This window comes from Syngnathus scovelli, chromosome 8 (genome assembly GCF_024217435.2).
Source record: "Syngnathus scovelli strain Florida chromosome 8, RoL_Ssco_1.2, whole genome shotgun sequence".
Lineage (NCBI taxonomy): Eukaryota > Metazoa > Chordata > Actinopteri > Syngnathiformes > Syngnathidae > Syngnathus > Syngnathus scovelli.
In genome coordinates this window covers 13,742,003-13,764,228 of record NC_090854.1, presented here as the reverse complement: position 1 = coordinate 13,764,228, position 22,226 = coordinate 13,742,003, and the positions used below count along the sequence as shown (strand labels likewise).

Sequence of the window (22,226 nt, the reverse complement as noted above, 5' to 3'; positions counted from 1 at the left end):
TGTGTCTTGATTCACTTATTGGCAGCCAGATAAGATGTGGTTCTTACTTTTGCCACAATTTAATATTTGATGGAGTGTGAGGCTGGAATTTTACAAGATCCAGCAAAGTTATCTCAACCTTGTAAATTCTATTTTTCATTTAGGCCTGTACTTTGCGTGTCAGATCCGCCAGTCCACTAAAAAATGTTTGAGTTGCAGAATTTTAGACCTCTTCACTGATTTTGTGGCCTCCATTGTTTACATATTATTATTATTATTATTACATGTACACGGCAGCGCTTTGCACACGGAAGTGACATTGTGACGTCAGGTTAACCATCCCCATTATTTAGTCAGGGAACGATAGGTCAGAAGAAAATCCCATTTTATCATTTCGTTTGACGCTCGTTAACGGCCAGTAGGTGTCAGCACTGTAATGGCTAGTTTGTCGGATTAACGGGTTAACAAATCCTGCCATGCCTCGGGAGGAGGGAATTAAGGGGTGGAGTCTCACAGCTGGGACGCTGACCAAGTGAGCGAGAACAAATCTGAGCCATCAAGCTTGGAGATGAGAAGTTCCTGTTATTGACGCGTTGTTGTCTCTGCTCCCAGTTTGATTGAACGGCGTTTTGCGCGAGGCCGACATGAAATCCACGGAGCGGCTTGGCAGCCGCCTGTATAGCTAAGATCAGACAGGGACGTGGAAACTATCTCCCCGATGCGTCACCAGTGAGCCGACGATCGGATCAACAATGGCAACCTGTCGCTGAAGCGCACGGATCGTCGCCATGACGCGTAAACAGTCGATAAACTGGACCGGAACCAGTCCTGATCGGTTCTGACGGTCGGGTGAGAATCGGACCGCTGCGAATACGAATCCGGGGTGGGAGGTGGGTGGAGGAGGGAAGGGGGGTGATTGCACCGTAAACACGCCGAGTGTCGCCATGTGGAGCCCGGTGACACGCGTGTGGAGAGTTGTTGCGTGCTGCTTGCTGTTGCACACATTCCTGCACATTTCCGAGGGTAAGTGCATGAGATTATTGATGAAAAAAAGCACATTATGATTTTTTTCCTTTGTCTCTTTTAGATCGGCAGTGGAAAAGCTTTGTAAAATAAAATAGTTTAGAAAGATTTTCGCTCTTGATTGACATTGACAGATAGGTCAAAGGTGCGCCAAATGCTACATTCTTTCTTTTAATGCAAGAATAATCATAACTAACCTTTTCATCATAATACGTACGCAAACTCACAGAACAGTGTCATTTGACAGACTGAGAAAATGGTAAATGGCTTGAATCCCGATTTTGGAATTTTCATTTTAACTGTTGAATTGATTTTTTTTTTAAAAAAGACGTAGTAGAAATTCAACCACCGTTAATGGCTGGCTAATTATTTGGCCATCTGTTGCTCTGATTATTTATTTTGATTATTATTTTGAATTACAAACTATATCTGTCGTTAACTAGCAAGCTTGTCAGTGTTTTGCCAAATTATTTGCCAACAAACATTTTATACATTTCTTGATTAATATGTATGACTCTACAGTGTACCCTACTTCTTCAGGTCTTAATTTGTGTATGAGTGGCAGCGCAACTTCCTGTGAAGAATGCCTCCTGATTCACCCCAGTTGCGCCTGGTGCGCACAAGAGGTATTTTTTTTTTTGTCAATGTGTTATTTTTACAATCATGTTTGTGTCACTAATACAGCTTCTTGTGTTTCCAACACAGGATTTTGGGAGGGGGCGCAGCCTGACGTCACGCTGTGATTTTGTTCAAAACCTACACAAGAGGGGTTGCGAGAGCCGCTTTGTCGAATCCCCGACTAATAGCATCACGGTGCAGAAGAACATGCCTCTGAGCTCCAAGGGGTCTGGTTTGACCCAGCAGGACGTGGTCCAGATAAGACCTCAGAGTATCTCACTCAGTTTACGACCAGGTGAAGTGTCAAATTCAACGCTTCAACAACCTTTTACAGAAAGAAAACTACTTTGTATTTCCATTCTGAAGTTATAAAAACAATCAATTGTATTTTTTTTACCCCCCTTCCCCTCCTATTTTTTTTTTTAAGCAAATGGTGGGGATGCATCTTGGGGGCTGTACCTCAACAACTGTGCTAAAAAATTTGGGTTCAAAAGGGTTCAATTTACTAATGGATTGATTTTTCTTACTGGACCATGCAGGAGAGCAGACATGGTTTGGGCTCCAGGTGCGCCAGGTGGAGGACTACCCAGTGGACCTGTACTACCTGATGGATCTCTCGCTTTCCATGAAGGATGACCTGGACACCATTCGGAACCTGGGCACTAAGCTGGCCCTGGAGATGGGCAAGCTCACCAGTAACTTCCGTCTTGGCTTCGGCTCCTTTGTGGACAAGAACATGTCGCCTTTCTCCTACACGGCGCCCAAGTATCAGGAGAATCCATGCAATGGGTAGGTCGAAAATAGATATCTTTTGGACTCAACCCCAAGTTCTCATCTTGATGAATGATGTATTATTTGCTTTGCATATTTGATCATGCCCAGTGAATAAGGTCTTCTTAGCCAGCTCATTTTGCAGCAGAGAACAGAATATGGACTTGCTCCCTGTTTATTTGCCCCGGAGGTGAATGTTCAGTGCAGCCAGTGCGCATCATTTGCCATGTAGGTTAGACCTGTGTGTGTGTGTGTGTGTGTGTGTGCCAGCCATGCACAAAGCAGCACAGTGAGATCATATTGGCGGTAAATAAAAGTAGTTCGACCTTGCAGTGATGAAAAAAATAACACTGCAATAGCATAGTTCTAACTGAAATTCTGTTTTTAATTCCCACCTAGGTACAAACTGTTCCCAAACTGCGTGCCCACGTTCGGTTTCCGTCACATCTTGTCTCTGACGGACAAAGTGGACCGCTTCAATGAGGAGGTGCAGAAACAGATGGTCTCCCGCAACCGGGACGCGCCCGAGGGCGGGTTTGATGCGATTCTGCAGGCGGCGGTTTGCAAGGTGAAAAGCAACCCATCGATTTATTTCGATTGATTAGTTTTTTGTCCTTTTTAAGTCCTAGTACTGCATGTTATATTGTGGTTGTGTGTCACATTTCAGTGATATGGGGAGAATATGGTAAGAAACCATTATGACAAGCCTCTGGCCTATTTGTTTGTTAATTAAAAGCATTCTTGGGGGGGGACAGGAAGCGTATTCTGTTGCAGCTGTCTTGCAATCTTTGTTCGCCCTCCTCCCTATCTGCTTCTCGCTACTCAAGACGCACAGGGATTTCCTCCAAGTAGCAACTGCCTTGTAATTAAAAAAATGCCTCAGTTAAGACTGCCAGAATGGACTGAATAATCACAATTTTACTCCTCAGAAATCAGGTCAACCTTATTGTTTTTAATTCTTCATGCATTTTCTTCAACAAAAAAAAACACTATTAAATTATCTGTTTAAGAATTTCCCTTTTTGTCCAATGGATAAGGCTCCTGGCTTCTGTTTATTTACACTCCCCACCCTTTTACACACACACACAAAAAACAAATGTTTTCGTGTGAGTGGCGATCTTCAAGGTCTTGAGTTGACGTGGACAAATGTTGACCGTAAATGTGAGTGCAGGGTAGTTTTGTTTCTCTTCTCCTCTTGTAACGATTCTGCAACCTAATGGTAGCGTTAAGAAAAATAGCATGCAACTTTGTTGTGGATGTATATGAGAAACTCAACCAGGTAGTTGTAGACTGGTTGGAATTAATAGGATAGAATATTTATTCTTCAGCACTTGTTGAATTTTTGAGAGTGGTGACATCTCTATGTGACTACTTTGTGTGCAGGAGGAGATCGGCTGGAGGAAGGAGGCGTACCACTTGCTAGTTTTCGCCACCGACGACGTCCCTCACCTGGCTCTGGACGGCCGTCTAGGTGGCATCGTGCAGCCTCATGACGGCCATTGTCACCTGGATGACAACAATGAGTACAGTGCCTCCACTCGCTTGGTAAACAGATAAGAGACCTCCATTTTTTTTGGCATGCATGCTTTTCATTAGGCAGTATTTTTGACATGTGTTTGTATATCAACCTGGATATTTATGTGAAGGGTAGATTTTCCCAAAATTTGGTGACAATTCAATGAATGCAGTAAAATCTTGTTTATAAGGGAGCAAAAGTTAAAATAAAAACACATCGCAGTATCTTATTTTATCTTATTTAGTTGTTTGCGTCAATTCTTTTTGGTGTTGAGTTTGAATAATATTAAAAAAGAAAATGCATTTTTGCACATATGCATGTATTTTATCCAAATTTAAAGTGGGATTTTTTAGTAGATCCGGTTTGGAATTGCGTATTTCTTCACCTCGGTGCTTTGTTGCTATATTTAACTGATTTTAGTAGGTTATTCCCATTTGGTTCCTGTCTAAGATGATTCGATTTATGAACCTTCAGCATGAGGAAGGAGTGCCAGTGTGGTCTATTTTTATTTAACTCTTCACGTATAAATATAACACACTCAATTGCTTTTGGAAGTAATTGCAGAGAGGAGAAACGGACAAACACGTGTACATGAAGCAGCCACTCTTAAGTCAAACCACAAAATGAAGTGTTTGACTTGCAAATACATTACTGTGCTATTTAAGTCTACTTTATGGTAGCATCAAAAAATAGATGACGTTTCCTATCATCTATTACTATCATGAGGAAGTCACATCTCCCCCATGTGTGACATGTTTTTTTTATTTAATAAGTTTAATAAGATGCTTTAAAAATAATCACACAAAGGATGTCTTTCAAAATTATCAATATCATGTGTTCCATAATTCATTGTTGTTTTCGCATGCCACAATTTTAAAAGACTGCTCACCAAATATTTATCAGCATTAGGCACTACTGTATCTTCACATACTAATTCCAAATATGCCAAGATTAAATTGTTGTAATTTAGAATTCCAATCAAGGATTGATAAAGAATGCAGGCAAAGAGGTGTCAGCAGGCTTGATGAGGATTCTCAGTGAGAAAACACTGCTTCTTGTATTTTGGGTTGGTGTCACCTCGCTGGTATTTGATGATTGAATCATGCGAGCATGTCGATCCTCATCCCAATCTTAAACCAACTGAAATCTCACCACTCAAATGTGTCCCATCAAAACAAGTAGTCTTTAACCTCTTTTATATTTGTATTGGAATTGAGTCAAGCCCGTTTCAGACGTTTTGTTTTTTTACAAAGATGACCCTCCAGTTTTCTTCTTTTACATTTTTTTTTTAGAGCCATAGCAGACGCAGGACACCTACTTATGGAAGCACAGATTTTTCCATGTTTTCTGATGCTTTGTTTAAAATAAATGAAAACAAGTGGAGTAATTGTATTAAAAACATGATAGACTTTACTTAGTTATTTAGTTAGCTAATTAGTTTGCCAATATAACATTGTCAAGGGAGGTAATCATCAAGAAAGCGTAAAAGTCAATTAGCTTAGCATCATATTAGCACGACCTGATGTATCTCTCTCTATTGCAATTTGTGCAGGATTATCCCTCTCTGGCACTTCTGGGCGAGAAACTGGCAGAAAACAACATTTTCCTCATATTTGCTGTCACGAAGCGATTATATGTCATTTACAAGGTAAATAATCTTTATTTTCTATATATTTGTGATGACATTGCTTGCCTTCTAATCCTGCACTTTTCCTTCATCTTGAAAAGAACTTCACGGCACTCATACCGGGAACGACAGTGGAGATTCTTGACCAAGACTCAAAAAACGTCATCCAGCTTATCGTTGCAGCCTACAATGTGAGTGAGCAACTTTCTGTTTTGGTGTTAAAAAATAATTTATGTTGCATAGTGAAGTTTTGTCTGTTTGGATGAGATCATGTTCAGCGAATGAAAAAAAGATGTGGAAGTATTTATTTTTAAATTTGTGCAGAACTGCATTTCATTATACTGAGTCAACTGGGAGTTGTTTCTAATGTTCTCCTGGACAGTCCTGCAAATCTGTGACCAGTGAGCATATAACGTCTGCACGTCAAACTTAACCCTGATGTTCACATATCTGGCACTTTTCAAAACGTGTCAGGCCTTTCCCCTTGCGTGGTTTTTACTGCGTGGGTGTTTGAGATTCCCTCCCTGCCTGAGCCGAATAATGTTTTGGGGCGGCAGAAAGGGACAGGCAGGGCAGGGCGGGGTGTGTGTTACTGGAGCTTGAAGGAAGCGCTTTTGACTCATGGCCTTATTAACATTCCAGCTGCCAAACTGCATCCTTCATGCTGTGGCGGCCAAAAGTGACGCGACTGCTGGACGTTGTTGTTGTGTAACCGCCCGATTTATCTCAGAGGCAAGACGGCAGCTCAAAGCTACTGCTGGCTGTGAGCGTGTGAAGGGTCGACTGAGAACACGGGGGAGGTCACGCTTGCGTATGATGATAGAAAACGCTGTAAAAGATTAGATTTAATGATTTAACAATATTATAATGACTTTTACGCAAATTGTGGCCAAAGGGATTTATTACATCTTAAACATCTTGACTCTACACGTCAAGTAATTTGTTCAAGCTCTTGAGCACAGTAAAAAAAATAAAAAAAAATCATGTCACTAGAAACATTTGTCAAATAAAGAAATAACTTGGACAACATTGAGGAGCAACCAAATGCTGGACAACGTATCTACACAATGTCAGATCATCTTGTTTAAGATATGCTCCATCGATCCCTAAAGGAGAAATTCCTGTATTGCACACAGTAGGACTCCACACAGAGCCAGTTTATCTCTGTAGGGGCTGCTGTTTTTGTTAGCAACAATATCTTCTTCTTTTTTTCCTGATGAGGAAAAAGGAGGCACCCATTTGACGGATATGTTTGAGTGACTAATTGTGACTATTACAGTCTAGGCAATTATTTATGGTTTGTCTTCATCAGAATACGCCCAGAAGTTATGGAGTCTATTTCACTCTTAATTGCTGAGTGGCTGAAATGCTAACTGTAGCAGCGCTAATACCTCTGTTTGTGATCTACTTGTACTATGTAGACCTTTTATTGTTTCAACATGACTTTAGCCAACCGTGGAACACTTTTCCAACTGGTTTACAATCAGTTATGGGAAATTGGATAACATTTGTTGCAAAGATCCAGATGTGCATGCAGCCGTCACTCACTCACTCACAACCTGCTTCCATGTGCACAATCTGCGGGTTTCCCAAGTTTATAAAAACTGTGACTAACAGGGTTAGAACGTTACCAGTTTTTGCCTGGTTCTCTTTCCCGCAAGTGATTATAAGAGCAGTAAATCTTGAGCATACAAATCTGTTTTTCCACCCTTGCAGAACATCCGTTCCAAAGTGGAGCTGACAGTGTGGGACCAACCCGAGGACCTCAGCCTCTCCTTTACCGCCACTTGCCAGGATGGCCAGCCACTACCTGGCCTCAGGAAGTGCGCCGACTTAAAAATTGGCGACACGGTGAGTACATGTATATGTAATGTCAGCAAATTTGAATATGTGAACACGTGATAGACATGTTCTTTCTCTGAATGTTGATGAAATAGTGATGCAACGTCGTTATGGCAATGCATTATGTGGAAATTTAATACAACCTTTTAAAACAAAGCTAACATAAAGGCAGTTCCGATGTCTTTGTCTTGTGTCTCCCATAATATAGAATGCCAAATAATGTGTGTTTCTTATTCCTTCCAAATTATAGAGCATTGCATTAAAATTTATATCGACTGTATAAAAAATGTTTGGCTAGCGGCTTTGTACAAGTTGGAAGTTTGCCTTCTAAACCTTGTGTCATTTGCTTTTATCGGCTTTATTTTCCTAGGATTGTGTTGGGATGGCAACGGATAGTGGCTGGGGCCTCGGGGGAGGGAGCGGGGAGTGACATTGTTGCAGAATGGCACCAATGAATAGACGAGGGGCACCCAAAAGAGTCGGGGTTCGCGTCTTTTATGCTGACAAATGAAAGGAGTTTGCAGGCGAGGAGCAAAGTCTTCCCGGGGCCGGCGTGTAAACTCGCTCGCCTCGTCTGCGAGTTCCCGCCTTGGAAGCAGGATGCTGCATGTCAATGACCTCACACAAAAGTAGGCTGAAGGAGTAAAGAGACTGTCAAAGAAAAAACACTTGGCAGGAAAAGGAATTCTTTCTAGGGCATCAGTAGCTAAGCAAATGTTCTTCTCACACTTGCACTAAAAGCTTTCACACTTCTTTTTTTGTCTGTAAGAATTTTGTGTTTCTTTTATTGTCATAATTGACAGATTTATTTTCGAGGCAAAGAGGAAAATGATAATATAACCAAAGCGCTACTAGCACTAAACTCTGTACTTAATGTACGCCAGTGAAACCTCAAAAGTGGGCTGAAATGTTTTCATTGACTTTTTATTTTCCAATATTACCACAGAATGATGGCAAAAAGAGTAAAGTCTGGTGTTAATGAACAGAAAATGTAACTAGGACTGGAGGAAACTGCTAACCTGGTCTCTGTCCTGGCTGCTGAATCAGTGACACATTAGTAGAAGTACAACTCTGGTTTTGCACATTTTAATCAGTCATCTAAACCAATCAGGGGTCGGAACCGTAATTCCTAATCTTATCAAGTTATTGCCGACAATTGTCTGATTCCAAATTCGTAGGAAATAATCCTTCTCTGTTCCCACTCACTGAAGTAAGCTTGGATGAGTTTAGTGAAAGGGAACAAGCCCCATAAAATTCAGAACTAAAAGAGAGATAAGATAAGTCGACTTCCTCTTGGAGCTGTTTTAAGAAGATAGATTTTCTATAAAGGTTTGAAAACACCTTTTCCAAGTGTCCAAATACATTTGTCCATTTCTCAATGACTCATCTCTATTACGACTAGTACTACTTCCCGCGTGTTTCCCCTCACTCAACTTTTGACAACCCCCTTGGTTGTCCTTATGACAGTCATGAAGCCAAAGACTTCCGCGCGATTCACATTTACACCAAATTTAATTGTGTGCCTTGCTCATTACCTTATTAGTAATACAGAAGCGGCAAGGGAGAAGGAATGTTATGTCGGTGCCATGTGATGTAAGCACTTCCTGTGTCGCTCGTGCTGGTGGTCATTCCGCCAAAGACAGGAAGTGAGGAGAATATGGTATAGCTGCGAGCTTTAACAGCTTCCAGGATGTGACTTTGTGCTTTTTGTTTTGGATTGGCTGACGCTTCTTCCTTCCTCTGAGCAATCTGCACTTTGTTGAATGAGCCGCACCCACTGGTATAAACATTATAACCCGGGGTCATGTGGAGGTCACCGTACGTGCTGGAAAGTGCATGGCAGCTGTGTTTGCCTATATGGAGCACATTCGGGAAACAAAAGCGGGAATTTTGTTGTTCTGATATGACTGGCCATTCACCGGTGACCTTATTAACGAGTTCACTGGCATTGATGAGAATAGACGTCAAACATCTCTTTGTACTTGGCTAGCAGTGAATGAGTTAAGTATATCTACACAGCCATCCAAAAAAAATTAGCTTAGAAAGATAAACATGCTCACTTTTCATTGACAATTAGAATACTTTATTGACACTTCGAATATTTCCCTGTCATTGTGGTTGCTGCTCTAGAATTACATTGCGTCACACTGAGAGCTATTCCTAATATTTTGGTTTCTGCAGCATAGAGAGCTTTTTCCAAAAATGTGTCTACTTCCAATTATTAGCAACCATAACGATAATTTGACTTTTTTTAAAATTTTACTTTGTTTTGTTCCTGTTTGTCATTCCAGGTGTCATTCAACGTGAGCGTGGAGGCGAGAAGTTGTCCTCCTCGCGGCACCGACCACAGTTTCACAATTAAGCCGGTGGGCTTTAAAGACCGCCTGCAGGTTGGCATCGAGTACCAGTGTGAATGCGGCTGCACCCGGGCGGCGCAAATCAACAGCACCATCTGCAGCTCCATTGGTAATTGTCAACTGTATTTTGGTCCATTATGTTTCGAAGGACTTCATTCTTGTTCTTTTCTTGTCTTTTTTTTCTTCCTTTCAAAACCATAATAATGTCAGTATTAACGTCAGCGGTACAAATTATTGTGTCACACATAATTTGATGTTAAAGGATTATTTCTTCATTTTTAATTTTTCCCCCACTGAATTATTGCACTTATAAAATTTGGGTCATTTTTTACATTATATATTATACTATTTAGGGTAAATATTTTTTTTTTTTAGAAGCTAAAGAATCTTAACCAGGTATGCAATAATCCTGAAGTTGCGTTCCTGTTTTTTTAAAGTACATACAAACTAATAAAAATGACTAAAAGCAGTATTGGACCGATGAACGAAAATTCAAACCAGTAGTTTTTGTGGTGTAAATAATTGCAAAAAAATGACTTGGGTTAAGAGTTAATGGAAGGTTGTCTTGGCAGGCACGTACAAGTGTGGGAGCTGCCAATGCGAGCCGGGCTACCTTGGTGCCCGCTGTGAGTGCCAGGAGGGGGAAGCAAGCAGCATCCACCTGGGCGCCTGCCGAGAGGCCGAGGGCAAGCAGTTGTGCAGCGGGCGCGGCGAGTGCAGCTGCAACCAGTGCCTGTGCTACGAATCCGAGTTTGGCAAAATCTACGGCAGCTTCTGCCAGTGTGACGACTTCTCGTGCGCCCGGCACAAAGGCATTCTTTGCTCAGGTAACGTCAAGATAGTAAAATTGTACTTTGACTTACAGATAACATTTATTGCATGACTAATCATGTAATCTACCTCACCGTTACAATTTGCCTCCCTAAGTTTCATTATTGTGTGAATGTTAAAAGGTGGGTGTTATGACTTTACTATTTAAGCAAGTGAGACTTGATGAGCCTCGTGTGAAGGTGGTTTGTTTGTGTTGAATAGAATAACTACAGAATACGATTATTTATGAAAAATTGGTTAATTATTAGGTTCCTTCTAGATAGGTGTTGATGCTTTATGATCCTATTTGCTTATTTTAGTGTTTGATCAACATTAAGCTTGGAGAGAAGGCGTGTCTTGGTTCTTGATTTATCTCCTTTAATCAGTAAATCATAAAGTCCCTTTTGCCCTCAAGCAGTGCAGTTCAATTACGTGAAGATTTTTCTCATGGGTCCTAAATTATGTACTAATGAATACCACTTATCGTTTGAGTGTTTTGGGCAAAATATCACAGCAGTATTGTGAGTTACTCTTAACCCCATCGGCGTTCCCAGAACATGTCCGGTGGGTGTGAGGCCACTGGTGTGCCCTCACGCCACAGAGGCTGCTTTGTGACAGTCTTGGCATGATTACTTCTATTTAGGTACGCTCAATGAGTTTTTATTTGTAGTAGGCAGAAACCAGGCCCAACACGTTAATATTTGTTGCAGTCATTAAATTTGAACAGTTCAATACACTTTCTTTTTTTTTGCATACTCTTCTACCGGTCGTCCAGAATGGCACCTTAATGAGGTTCTAATTAGAGCAAACATGCCTTCATTTCCTTCTGTCTCCTCCCCATCTGTGGTTTTGTGTGCATGAAGCATCCTGGGAAAGTGATTTAGCGCGCTAATGACATGCTTTTTTCATGCATATTGGATTATGCTTTTGTTTGAAAACAATCTGTTCTGATTTTGAAATTTCTTCTAAAAGGAAATAATGGAAATATAAACAGTCTGGATGGTTAGTCTTTATTTAAAATAGAAATTAGAATCCACACGCAGAAGCATAACAACAACAATCTAAAGTAAGCTCTCTCGCGCTTCAAAGCTTGAAGATCAGAAATACGACGTTGGAGCAGAAAGTGGAGGGAACCAATTATGCTAATAAAATAGGAATTATCTTTGTTGTCCACGATTAAATTATGTTTTGTGCCTCCATAGCTAGCAAAGCTCTACATGAAACCAAAGTATTATTAGGTGGGCCTGTGACAATAACAAATTTTGGTAGACATGTCCTGCAAATTATTTCCAGCATTTCTTAGTAGAAATTAACCACAAAATTAATAATAATCCTGATATAAATAATATTGATTTATAAATCACTGTGGTTCATTAAAACCTTTTTTGCCCATTAGAAGCTGCATTTGAGATGCAACAACATCCCTGCACATTCTTGTTTGGTGCAACTAAGTTTTAGATATTAGGTTTTTATAAAATGGTCATGGGTGCTAAAGATATGCTTTATTAGAGCAGAGGCACATTTGTTGGACGAAAACATCATCATTTCAAGACTGTGTCCTCTTTGGTATCAGTGTTGGATGACATTTTGTGTCTGAATGTTCCCGTAATCTTATCCTCGCTATCTCCTGGGGCGTCTTGGTGTTTATGTCTGCTTCTGTCTGTCTGCACCGTCCCGAGGTCATTTAATCATTGTCAGTTCATCCACAAGTTGGTAAAACCAGAAATGTCACTCAAGACTTCCCAGTGTGTTTATTTGTGCTTTATTCAGTCATGTTTATATATATATAATCTTTTAAATACCGTATTCCCTTATATTGTGCATGGGGGGTAGATTTTTAGGGGTTAGATTTTTTTATTAATGGGACACCGGAATTTGTCCAAATTAGAATTATTTTTCTCCATCATAAAAAATTGCTTTACAATAAATATATATTAAAGCTGCTTAGCATTGATTTTTTTTTTTTTTTTTTCTGAAGAGAAAGAACAAGTTAATTGAGGTGAGGCATTTAGGATTTGGATTTTTTTCCCCATTATTTTGTAAGAGGGTAAAAAACATGTTGCTTTGCTCGGGAGTACGTTTGAAGTTGCACTTCTTGTTCCGCCAAAAATAACCCTTTGACCCATTACATTGTAGCTGACTCTGCAGCACTCCGTTTGAATTTGCAAATACTGCATTCTTTGCATGCAGCCGTGTTTTATAAGCACGGGTTCCATGTACAGTCAGTAAATGGGAACATGTGTTTGTTTTTCTCAACTGCTCTGTTTGGTTGACGTGAGACATCGTTTGTTTAAAAATCAACACCCCATAGTGAGTCACACTTTTTTCCATCGCTGTGGCATGCTTCTGCCACATTCAAGATCTCAGAGCACAAGATCAATGACTCCGAAAAATGTTTGCTTCAGTAGGACTAGCATGAAAGGAGTTGCAGCCATTATTCATTTGGGCATCTTTTACACCTCGAACATGTTCTATTGGTTGAATATAACCAAGAGAGCTTTGCTCCATTCATTCAGGAAAATGCCATCTTATTTGGGGAGCTAAATTTATGGTTGTCATCCTACCTCCAACGGCTGAAAATTGTCGGGTCGACTTCGGGTTCATGGTTCTTTCACTCAACTAAATTTAGTCCCTGAGGTAAAACTGGTTCACTCTCTCCTCTTTTATTATTGAGACGTGACTCGACTTGACCACGCCAGTCAAAATCCTCCGGCGTGGCTGAAGGGAAAAAAACTGAGTGCCACACCCTAACGCTCTCTTGAAATGTGATCCTTTTAGCCGCATGGATGCCAAAAAAGCAGTATTGAACGATTTGTTGAGGGCAGGTGTGAACATTCCCAATACAGATGATGTATCTGTGGCAAATTCTCGGGCGGTTCTTCAGCCTGCAGCCATGGATGATTATCACGTTGATTCACAGGGGTGACAGATGTCAGTTATTATTTTATAATTGGGAGAGAGATCATTCATTTTAGTTTGTAAAGCCTGTCTAGAACGGACATTATTGATTGTTGAAAACGAAAAAAAATCAGTGAAAATTAGTTTCTTGGCTTTTGTAAGTCAGTAAGCAATCAAAACAACAATAGTAGACCACAGCAGTGTAGCTGCATCAGTCATTTTATTGACATACGTCAAAATTTAATATAATAGGGGCATTGATTGTCTACATTTGTAATTTGGTTATTTTATGACATCGCCAACTATTGGCCTGGCATATATATGACAGCGTTTTTAGTGAACTTCCCCGAGATTGTTGTCACTGAAATATATCAAATATAGTCGTTTTGATACTACATTGCACGAGCTGCAAACTTGACGCGTGCTTAAATACTGTTTACATGTTTGGTAATGATGGTGCTCTGTTGTGACGGTGTTTACTGTGACAGAAAATAGCGGGCGTCAAACTTGATGATCCCTGTAATCTCAACCTAAGGTGATCCCGCTGCTAGTTTAAGTTTTGCAAGCTTTTTATCTTGGAAGGTTTCAGTTCTCTTTCACACAGAGGAGACTAAATGTTTTTTTTGTTTCTCATCGCCACCAACGCAGTGTCGTTAGTCATGACTCGCACACAGAGGCTTTTTAGAGGTAGTAATATTCCTACAATCAATGGCACTCAGTTCATGGTTTAAATTTTGAGGGTTTTGATAAATTTGTCATCTGAAGATTTATTGTTATTATTCATTATTCCCTAAGAAAATAAGTGAGGAAAAAAATCAGATTAAATTTTATTTCTATTGTTTTGGCACTCGTTCCCCAGCCATCATAAACATGACACAAAAGTAATTTTTGTGTACCGTATTTTTCGGACTATAAGGCGCACCAGATTTATAAGGTGCAGTCTCAATCAACGGGTCTATTTCTGAAAAATTATATTTATATGGTGCACTTGGTTATAAAGCGCATTGAGGGGAAACAAATGAGTCAAACATCATCCAACTTCAATTCGACATCTATACAGACAGAATCAAATGTGTGGGAGTTAATGTTTTGTCTCCTATCACAACTGAAGGAAAGTATTCCAAGTTTTAGCCCTTTACTTATCATTATTTAGACTAGATGAACGTCCATATGACATTTTGTCAGGGTCTCTCTAGTAAACTATGCAAAACAGTTGAGTATTTTCGCACTCATGAGAAAAGCCTCATGAGCAGTTTCATGGGGAAGAAAAGAATCACTTCATCTTCTCTTGGTTTTTGTGGTTGCTGACTGTCACTTTGTTAGCGGGTTTTCGCTGTCGTCTTGATTTGCTTGAAGTGTGTGGGAGACCACTGAGAGTAGCTGCTTGGGTACACCTTCAGTCTTCTGCCGCTCAAAGACTAAATCAGCCCATCCTCCCCGAGACCAAATCGTGCTCCTCGCCCACAGCCGCCTGTGTCATTAAGTTGTGGCGGTTTTCATTTCTTGGCGTCGTTTTCTGCGCGCCACGCATCAACTGCGCACCGCAGTAGATTGGTCCGATCCAGTTTCCTCTCACAGTGAGACAATCTGTCTGAGGAAGTCCAACGAAAGACAAACATGACACAAGCTACAAACACATTAAATCACTTTGAGCCATCACTTTGGAAAGTTACAAAAGTTAATACAAAAACTTGTTTGTGCTTTAATATGATGGTGGTGTTATTTTCTGTAACATGATGAACCGTCTATATTTCACTTATACTAGAGACATGTTTTATTCTCTTTAAATGTTTGGCAACTCCATTACTTGGGGCTTATGATGGAGAATTTATCTCCAAATGTTAGCAAGTAAGATTTCCTGTGTTTTTTTTCCCCCTCCTTATTTGAGTTGACAGGCATTTTACACTTTGGCACATTCGCACCTAACGACACGGAAGGCAAACCACTAAAAATATCTCGTCAGCTCATTTCCTCTTCATTTAATCTCCAAATATTGACTCGAGCTCCTTTGGATCTGGTGCTACAATCCAGCTTGTCTCCAAGCAAAAAAAAAAAAAATGGCTGCGTATTAACAGAACTGAAGCTGCTGAAGCTTTATCTTGTGCTGGCACGCTTTACTGAGGGGAAATACTTTTGGATCCCATAATTGCACTTTAATAGAGCCAACACAGTGAGCATGCGGTTTATCATATACGGTAAAAGCGATACGGGGCTTTTCAGGAGTCTTATTTTAATTCCAACGTTTTTAAATGATCCCCCATGAACCAAAAAGTAACCTCCTAAGAAACAACACGGTGCAGTACATCTTATGAAAAAAACAAAAATCCTTTTTGACATTTAAATCAAGAATGCACCTGCTAACAAACAAAAAGTTCTAACTCACTTTTTGTCCAAGGAATTATTTTCCCTTCTGCCCTTTGGACTATCCAGAATAAGCCACCTGGTTTGCAGAAAACTGAATGTATTTTTTTTTTTGTTCGAGTCGAGGCAACGGCAACTTTCATTGCCGGCAAAGTTCCGTTAAAAAAAGTGGAACACTCTTTGTCCTTATTGCCAAGCAGCACTGTTTCGACGGTAACTCATGGCAACAGGCCGCACTCCAAGCAATCTTAATCATGTTATTTAAAAAAATAAAAATAAAAGTAGTTTCCTTTTGCGCCACCACCCTGACCACTGCCTTGATCGAACTGTTTCTGGTTCCTTTTTCCCCCCTTTTAGAAAAAATAAAATCAAATAAAAAATCATCTTCCCCTCTGGGCTTGAGGTAGCAGTTGGAACAGTTCCAGTCCCAGTCCCAGACTGTCATTAATGGTGTTTGGTTGAAGGGCCACACCCGGTGACCCAGTTACTCCCTCAAAACTTTCCATTGGAAGTGCTTATGAAAGGACACTTAATAAAGGGCATTAGTTTGTTATTGCAGGGAGGGTTTAGGATTGAACTTTAAATATTTTCCCTTAAGCAGTGAAAGGTATCATTTTGGAAATCTCTAGACTAAAGTCACATGTCTAAAACATTGACAAGCCGTATTGCATTCTCTATTGGGTGGTCAACGTATCCTGCTAGTTCTTATCTTGCATTATAAAGGACGAAATAGTTCAATCCAGACATTTTCCTGCCTCCCTGTTCTGTGTTTAAGGCTATGGTTTGTAGCATTTAATCTTGTGGGTCCACCCAGGGCTGTCAGCCCAGAAGCTTTGGTGTTAACGGTCCCCGGCATGCTTGTGTCACCACATATCGAAATGCAGCTGTGTGCGCGCGCTCAAGGCATACACAGCATCCACATTGGTGCATTTGGATAAATTTGTTTTATTATTTGGTTAGATTGTTGACAATTCACACTCTGGTTGTTCAGAGACCTTTCTGCGCGACAGCCTTCTCCGTTCTACCTCAAGGAAATGCAAATGCCTGAAGTCTGGATTTCGACCTATTCAGAATTCCATCACCTCTGTGTGCATTTTACAAGAGTCTGTCATGTTGCCACAGAACTATTTTTAGTACCTCAGATCCAGGTGTGGATTCTGATTTGAATGCTTTTGGACATTAAGAAGCTTACTGAACTTTCACAGTAATCACGGCCAGTCATGTTTGCCCATTTTTTTTCCTCTTGTATTATCTCGGGAACATCCCAATTTGTCCACGGTGCCCTAAAACTGGGCAACCATGGCCAACATGGTGTGACAGAAGCTTCAAAAGAACATGATTACGTTTTCCGTCACACCTTCTTGTTTTTTTTTGATCGATCAATTTTATTTCGAGCTTAAAAACAGAAAACGATATCAGTAAAATATAAAAGTTAAACAGGACAATAACAAAATGTCCCAAGCAAGTCGTAAATAACTTAAACAACAACAATTCGGACAGCTCGAAAAGGAGTAGGAAGAATTTAAAGAACTTTTCAAATCCTACCCTACTTGGGAAAGAATTGAGAGAAGACTGATAGGAAATCTTTGTTCCATTGTAATATATTTTATACTGTAGCTGCAGTTTACAGACACTGAATATGGAAATAGAAGAATTGGGCTTTTGTTTTTCCCCCGGCATGTTCTGTGTGTTCATCCACTCTTCATCCCTTTGTAACACAACTTTTCCGTGTGTTTATCTACTGTCGCCATTCTGTATACAAAACATTGAGTGTAATGGGGGGGAGAAGTGGACTCAGCAATTTGACGGCGCCACATGTAGTATCAAAGCCGTGACAGAAGTGGGATGACAATGCAAGCACTCTCATCCTTCTCCTGCATGGTCCTCATTGTGTTCAAGACAACTGCCATTGTGTTTTTTTTACAATGCATCCACTCTGATGTCACCTGATTGCTTGGGTTGACACACAGTAGTTGTGGCAAGACCGATTTTGTAGGATCCTCGTTTGAAAAAGTCTTTGCGATTCCAACCCTAAGCTTCTTTCACCTTGCTCCAAATGTTATTGTTGTTCAGTATCGTTAGGATCACATGGTTGTCCGCCAAGAAGGCAAAGGTCAAGCCAAGTCACGCATGCTAGATTAAAGGATTTCTTTGACCTCTTTGCCTAACAGGTTCTACTCGGAGATAAAGTGGACTAAGAGTACTAACTTCCTCGTTGGGCTTTCGTTGTTCTTGTCAGGTCACGGCGAGTGCCACTGCGGCGAGTGCAAGTGCCACGCCGGCTACATCGGGGACAACTGCAACTGCTCCACAGAGACGGCATCGTGCATCGCCGACAACGGGCAGATGTGCAGCGGGCGCGGCAACTGCGTTTGCGGACGTTGCCAATGCACGCACCCCGGCGCTTTTGGGGACACGTGCGAAAAGTGCCCCACCTGCCCTGACGCCTGCGACACCAAAAGGTACAGCGACTAACAAGATGGTTGAAGTTGATGGCGTCATATCTTTTAATGTCCTGAAATCTGCTTCCAGTTCACGTCTGCTAGGTTTAAGCACTTTGACAGCGGCCCTAAACTGTTGCAGAAATAACAAACACAAGAAGCGGCCATTTTTCTTTTCCATTAAACGGCTTCCTCCTTCCGCAGAGAATGCATCGAGTGCCGGCTTTTCAACTCGGGAAAACTCTCAGACAACCAGACTTGCCAGCGTCTGTGCAAGGATGAAATCATCACAGTGGAGACTCTCAGTAAGTAAACACAGTCCATGAGTGTGTGCACACACACATGCATACACACGCAAAGGCAAGAGCTGGATTCACATAGATCCGTGCCAGCATTGTCAGACTTCACTGACGTTTTATCGGGGTGCTGGAAGAATAACTCTCATGCTTCTTAAATTAAAAACAAAGTCTGTGTTCATTGAGAACAATCCTAATTTTGACATTCGTATAGAACAACATGGCCTCAGCTGTGAGTGACATCATGGAAGAGTTGAAGTAAAGTTCTCGATCCAGCTGCATGGCTACACACAGATGTCCCACTTTTTCAATTCATCGGCTCCTCCCGTGGATAAACACGGACTAATACCATATTTCCTCAAACATTGACCTTCACTCAAATAGAATTCGTCAACAGGTGATCCACTTTTATTGAAACAGAGCGTAGTTAGATTTTTTTTCATCAAGCAGTGGTCTTTTTTAATAGATGACATGCTCCATATAATTGCTGAACGTTACCATCCTTCCTCAAATAATGGTAATGGACATATATTTCCTGCTGAATCAAATAGCTCTATTGATAGTCCTCCAAAATAATAACTGTATTTACTTATACAATAAAGCACTGATGTCAAACCCAAGGCCCGGGGGCCAGATCCGGCCCGCCACATCATATTATGTGGCCCGCAAAGACAAATTGTGCATCATGTCGATACTAAAATTACAAATTGTCTTCACTATTTAAAAGTAGTTTGAACTATTTGAACAGTTTTTACTAATCTCTGATTTCAAAATTGTTTCATGCACCCCTTCCAGAAGCCTTCATACAAATAAATGCCTGGGGCTCTCTGCAGTTGAGTAAATAAACCCCCAGCATTAGCCGCAATTCAGTTCAGACCAGGCGACAGATGTGTGTCCGTGCCTGTCGTTGCTGTTGCAACTATTTTAGGAGCGCTGCGTGTTAGCCCAATTCTGACGTGATTCATCGCATTCCTTGCTTGGCGGCTGAGCCCTAATGGACTCCACATGTACATTCCATTTACAACCAGAGGAAGGAGGGCTTTGCGGTCTGATCCCCTCCTTCTCTACACGCGTCAGTGGACAGTGAGTCACTGACACATCGACAACATGAGACCAGATGATTTCCCTCCATGCTGGATTGTTGATACATGATACAGAAGTGTCAGTGCAGCCGCGTCGTTTTCTAATGACCTTCTTTCTACTCGAGCTACGGATGTACAGCTACACTGAAAGTTCATGTATCATATTAATTGACAAAGACAAAATGGACATTTTAAGATGCTTCGTACCGAATAGTTTGATGTTTGTTCATTCTAGAAACGGACGAACCAGGTGCCGTCCTGTGCCTCTACAAGACTGACAACGACTGCGTGATGAAGTTCACATACTTGGAACATGACAGTGGACAGTCCGTTCTCACCGCCCTGACGGAACCAGGTGAGCTTCTTGCTTGCTTCTCACTGCCATACTTGAGTATTTTCTCCAGTTGCTGGATCACTTGGGTTGTGTTTTTCCTGTGTCAGAATGCGGTGGAGGTCCAGACGCCCTCATGGTCCTGCTGGCAGTGGTGGGAAGCATCCTTCTAGTCGGACTGGTGCTTCTCGGCGTCTGGAAACTGGTCATCACTATCCACGACCGGCGGGAGTTTTCACGCTTCCAGAACGCTCGCTCGCGTGCACGATATGAGATGGTAGTCTATATATTAAGCTAGACGTGTGATTGTAACTTGTCATCTTTTTTTTGTCATCCTCCTGAGATTGTTTTTTGATTCTTTCTGCTTGTTTGTGGTTCTGTCCCACAGGCATCCAACCCGCTTTACAAGCAGCCTGCGTCAACCAGTTTTAGTGAGACAGACATGTTCGACAAGCCCTACAATGGAGGGGTCCACTGAGCCCTTGGCATGTGGGGCGGCAGGACCGGTCCAGCAAGAACAAACCCTTATGGGGGGACACGGGCCCAATACAGACTGAGGCCTCCCCTTTCCTCAACAGGGATACGGAAGTGAACGTAAAAGACTAGTCTTGAAGAAGCAGCTTCACTTCATTGCAGTGAGCAGCAAGTCATCCACATCTGAATGATAGCAACAAGCTAAGCTGGCTGCAGGTCACATTTGTATGTATATAATATTTTTATAAACACTAAAAAAAAAAAAATCATCTTTGTCAGGCTTTGCACCCTGCAGCTTTCCCACACTAAATAAAATCACAATTGCTCGGGAGGATCACAGAATAGGGGGGACTGTGACCTCAATGTGCTTCTACTAACTCTACAAAAAAAATGTAAGTAATAAATTTTCCATGGCTACTACTGATTAACAAAATGCAAACATCATTTTGTTCACTGAAGATTTAGGCTTTTCCTTGATTTCCTTTTTTTGCTTTTTTTCCAACAGAGATGACTTTGTCTGATTGGCTAAAACAAACTAATGTTTTGGAGTTATAGGTGCTGGTGCTTTGGCGTGACAGGCTGGTGATGCAAAATGTCTTTTCTGACACGACAGTGTGGTAAAAATATGTTTTTGAACATAGCTGGGTACACGCAGACCGATTAGGGGGCATTTCTGTGAGGGTTTGTGTGTGTTGCGTTTATGTGTGTGTATAATTACAAGTCAGGGTAGCGTTTAAAGGTGTGGACATTGCAGATCTAATTCACCAACCTGCAGGTACTATTGTTTTATACTGATTCAGATCAATAATAACACGACCGTATTGTTGCAATATTATGCAGAGGATAACAAAAATACACAGGGATTAGGTTATAAAAGGATGGAAAAAAATATTATTTTCTAATCAGTGTAAATCTGTCACCATGTCAGATTGATGCTCTTAATTGCTGTTCCAGTGCCAGTAAACAAGGACATGGCATCCTGACATCAGATTATTTAGATCTGGTGGGAATCTAAATTCAGGCCAGCACATTTGAACACCTTTTCTCCTTTTTTATAGCTCTGGTGCTCCCCCCGAAGCCGAGAAATTGCCACCTTTTACAGACAGTGGGAGGAGAGTAGTCACACTCCTGCACTTTCACAAAATATCCAGCAGGGATTTTTAATATGAAAAAAGAGCACACAAATTCACCAGCAATGATCTTTTTATTATCATGGTGGCATAATTGGCAATAATCATTTATGAGATTGGGTGGCATATGCGAGACAACAACAGTCTCAACATTTTATACTGTCAACTATATTTGTTACCATTAACTTTAAAGAACACAACTTGCACTTTTAATACTACAGTGACTCAATAATGTGTGCTCCCGGAGTGTTGTGTGTGAGTATGTGGTTAGCATCAAATGTAAATATGGAGTGGGTATGAAAGTTTTCACTGCACAATTTGGACTGTAACTGGCTACACGTTGTGGTAACACTCAGTCGCACAATCAGGCTAGGTGCATCTTTGTGTGACTGCACAACATAGACACAATAAATGAGCTTTTTCCAGAAGAACCCATGTGTGTTGTTGTTAGTGTGTGTGATGTCACAGAATGACCGTTTAGAAAACAAACTTATTACCATGGCATGTGCCTTTTGTGGTGGCATATTAATTGGGTTGATTCATAGTCATATTTTTTGGACTTCAGTGCTAATTTCAAAGGCTCCACTGTACCTAGAAAAAAAAAAAAAAACATCCCATTCATTGAAATTAATAATGTGCAGTATTCCGGAACACTGTTTTGTTGACAAAG

General features: G+C 41.0%; 1 protein-coding gene across 1 annotated transcript; it reads left to right on the top strand.

Moving 5' to 3' along the window:
* Positions 1-476: 476 nt before the first annotated feature.
* Positions 477-21,987, top strand: itgb5 (integrin, beta 5). Its single transcript, XM_049727175.2, has 16 exons — positions 477-1,002; positions 1,543-1,628; positions 1,708-1,915; positions 2,160-2,409; positions 2,791-2,959; positions 3,775-3,936; positions 5,460-5,555; positions 5,636-5,725; positions 7,251-7,385; positions 9,668-9,842; positions 10,306-10,560; positions 18,042-18,264; positions 18,448-18,548; positions 19,857-19,976; positions 20,063-20,229; positions 20,341-21,987. Exons 1-16 carry the CDS (start codon positions 924-926, stop codon positions 20,428-20,430), a joined length of 2,406 nt encoding a protein of 801 aa, XP_049583132.1. The 5' UTR covers positions 477-923; the 3' UTR covers positions 20,431-21,987.
* Positions 21,988-22,226: the final 239 nt, after the last annotated feature.

Excerpts from the sequence above, each read along its gene's own strand:
- itgb5 (XM_049727175.2), top strand. The coding sequence starts at position 924 with ATGTGGAGCCCGGTGACACGCGTGTGGAGAGTTGTTGCGTGCTGCTTG. Across the intron at positions 3,937-5,459 it reads ACAGTGCCTCCACTCGCTTG|GATTATCCCTCTCTGGCACT; the intron begins GTAAACAGATAA and ends CAATTTGTGCAG. Across the intron at positions 18,549-19,856 it reads CATCACAGTGGAGACTCTCA|AAACGGACGAACCAGGTGCC; the intron begins GTAAGTAAACAC and ends TGTTCATTCTAG.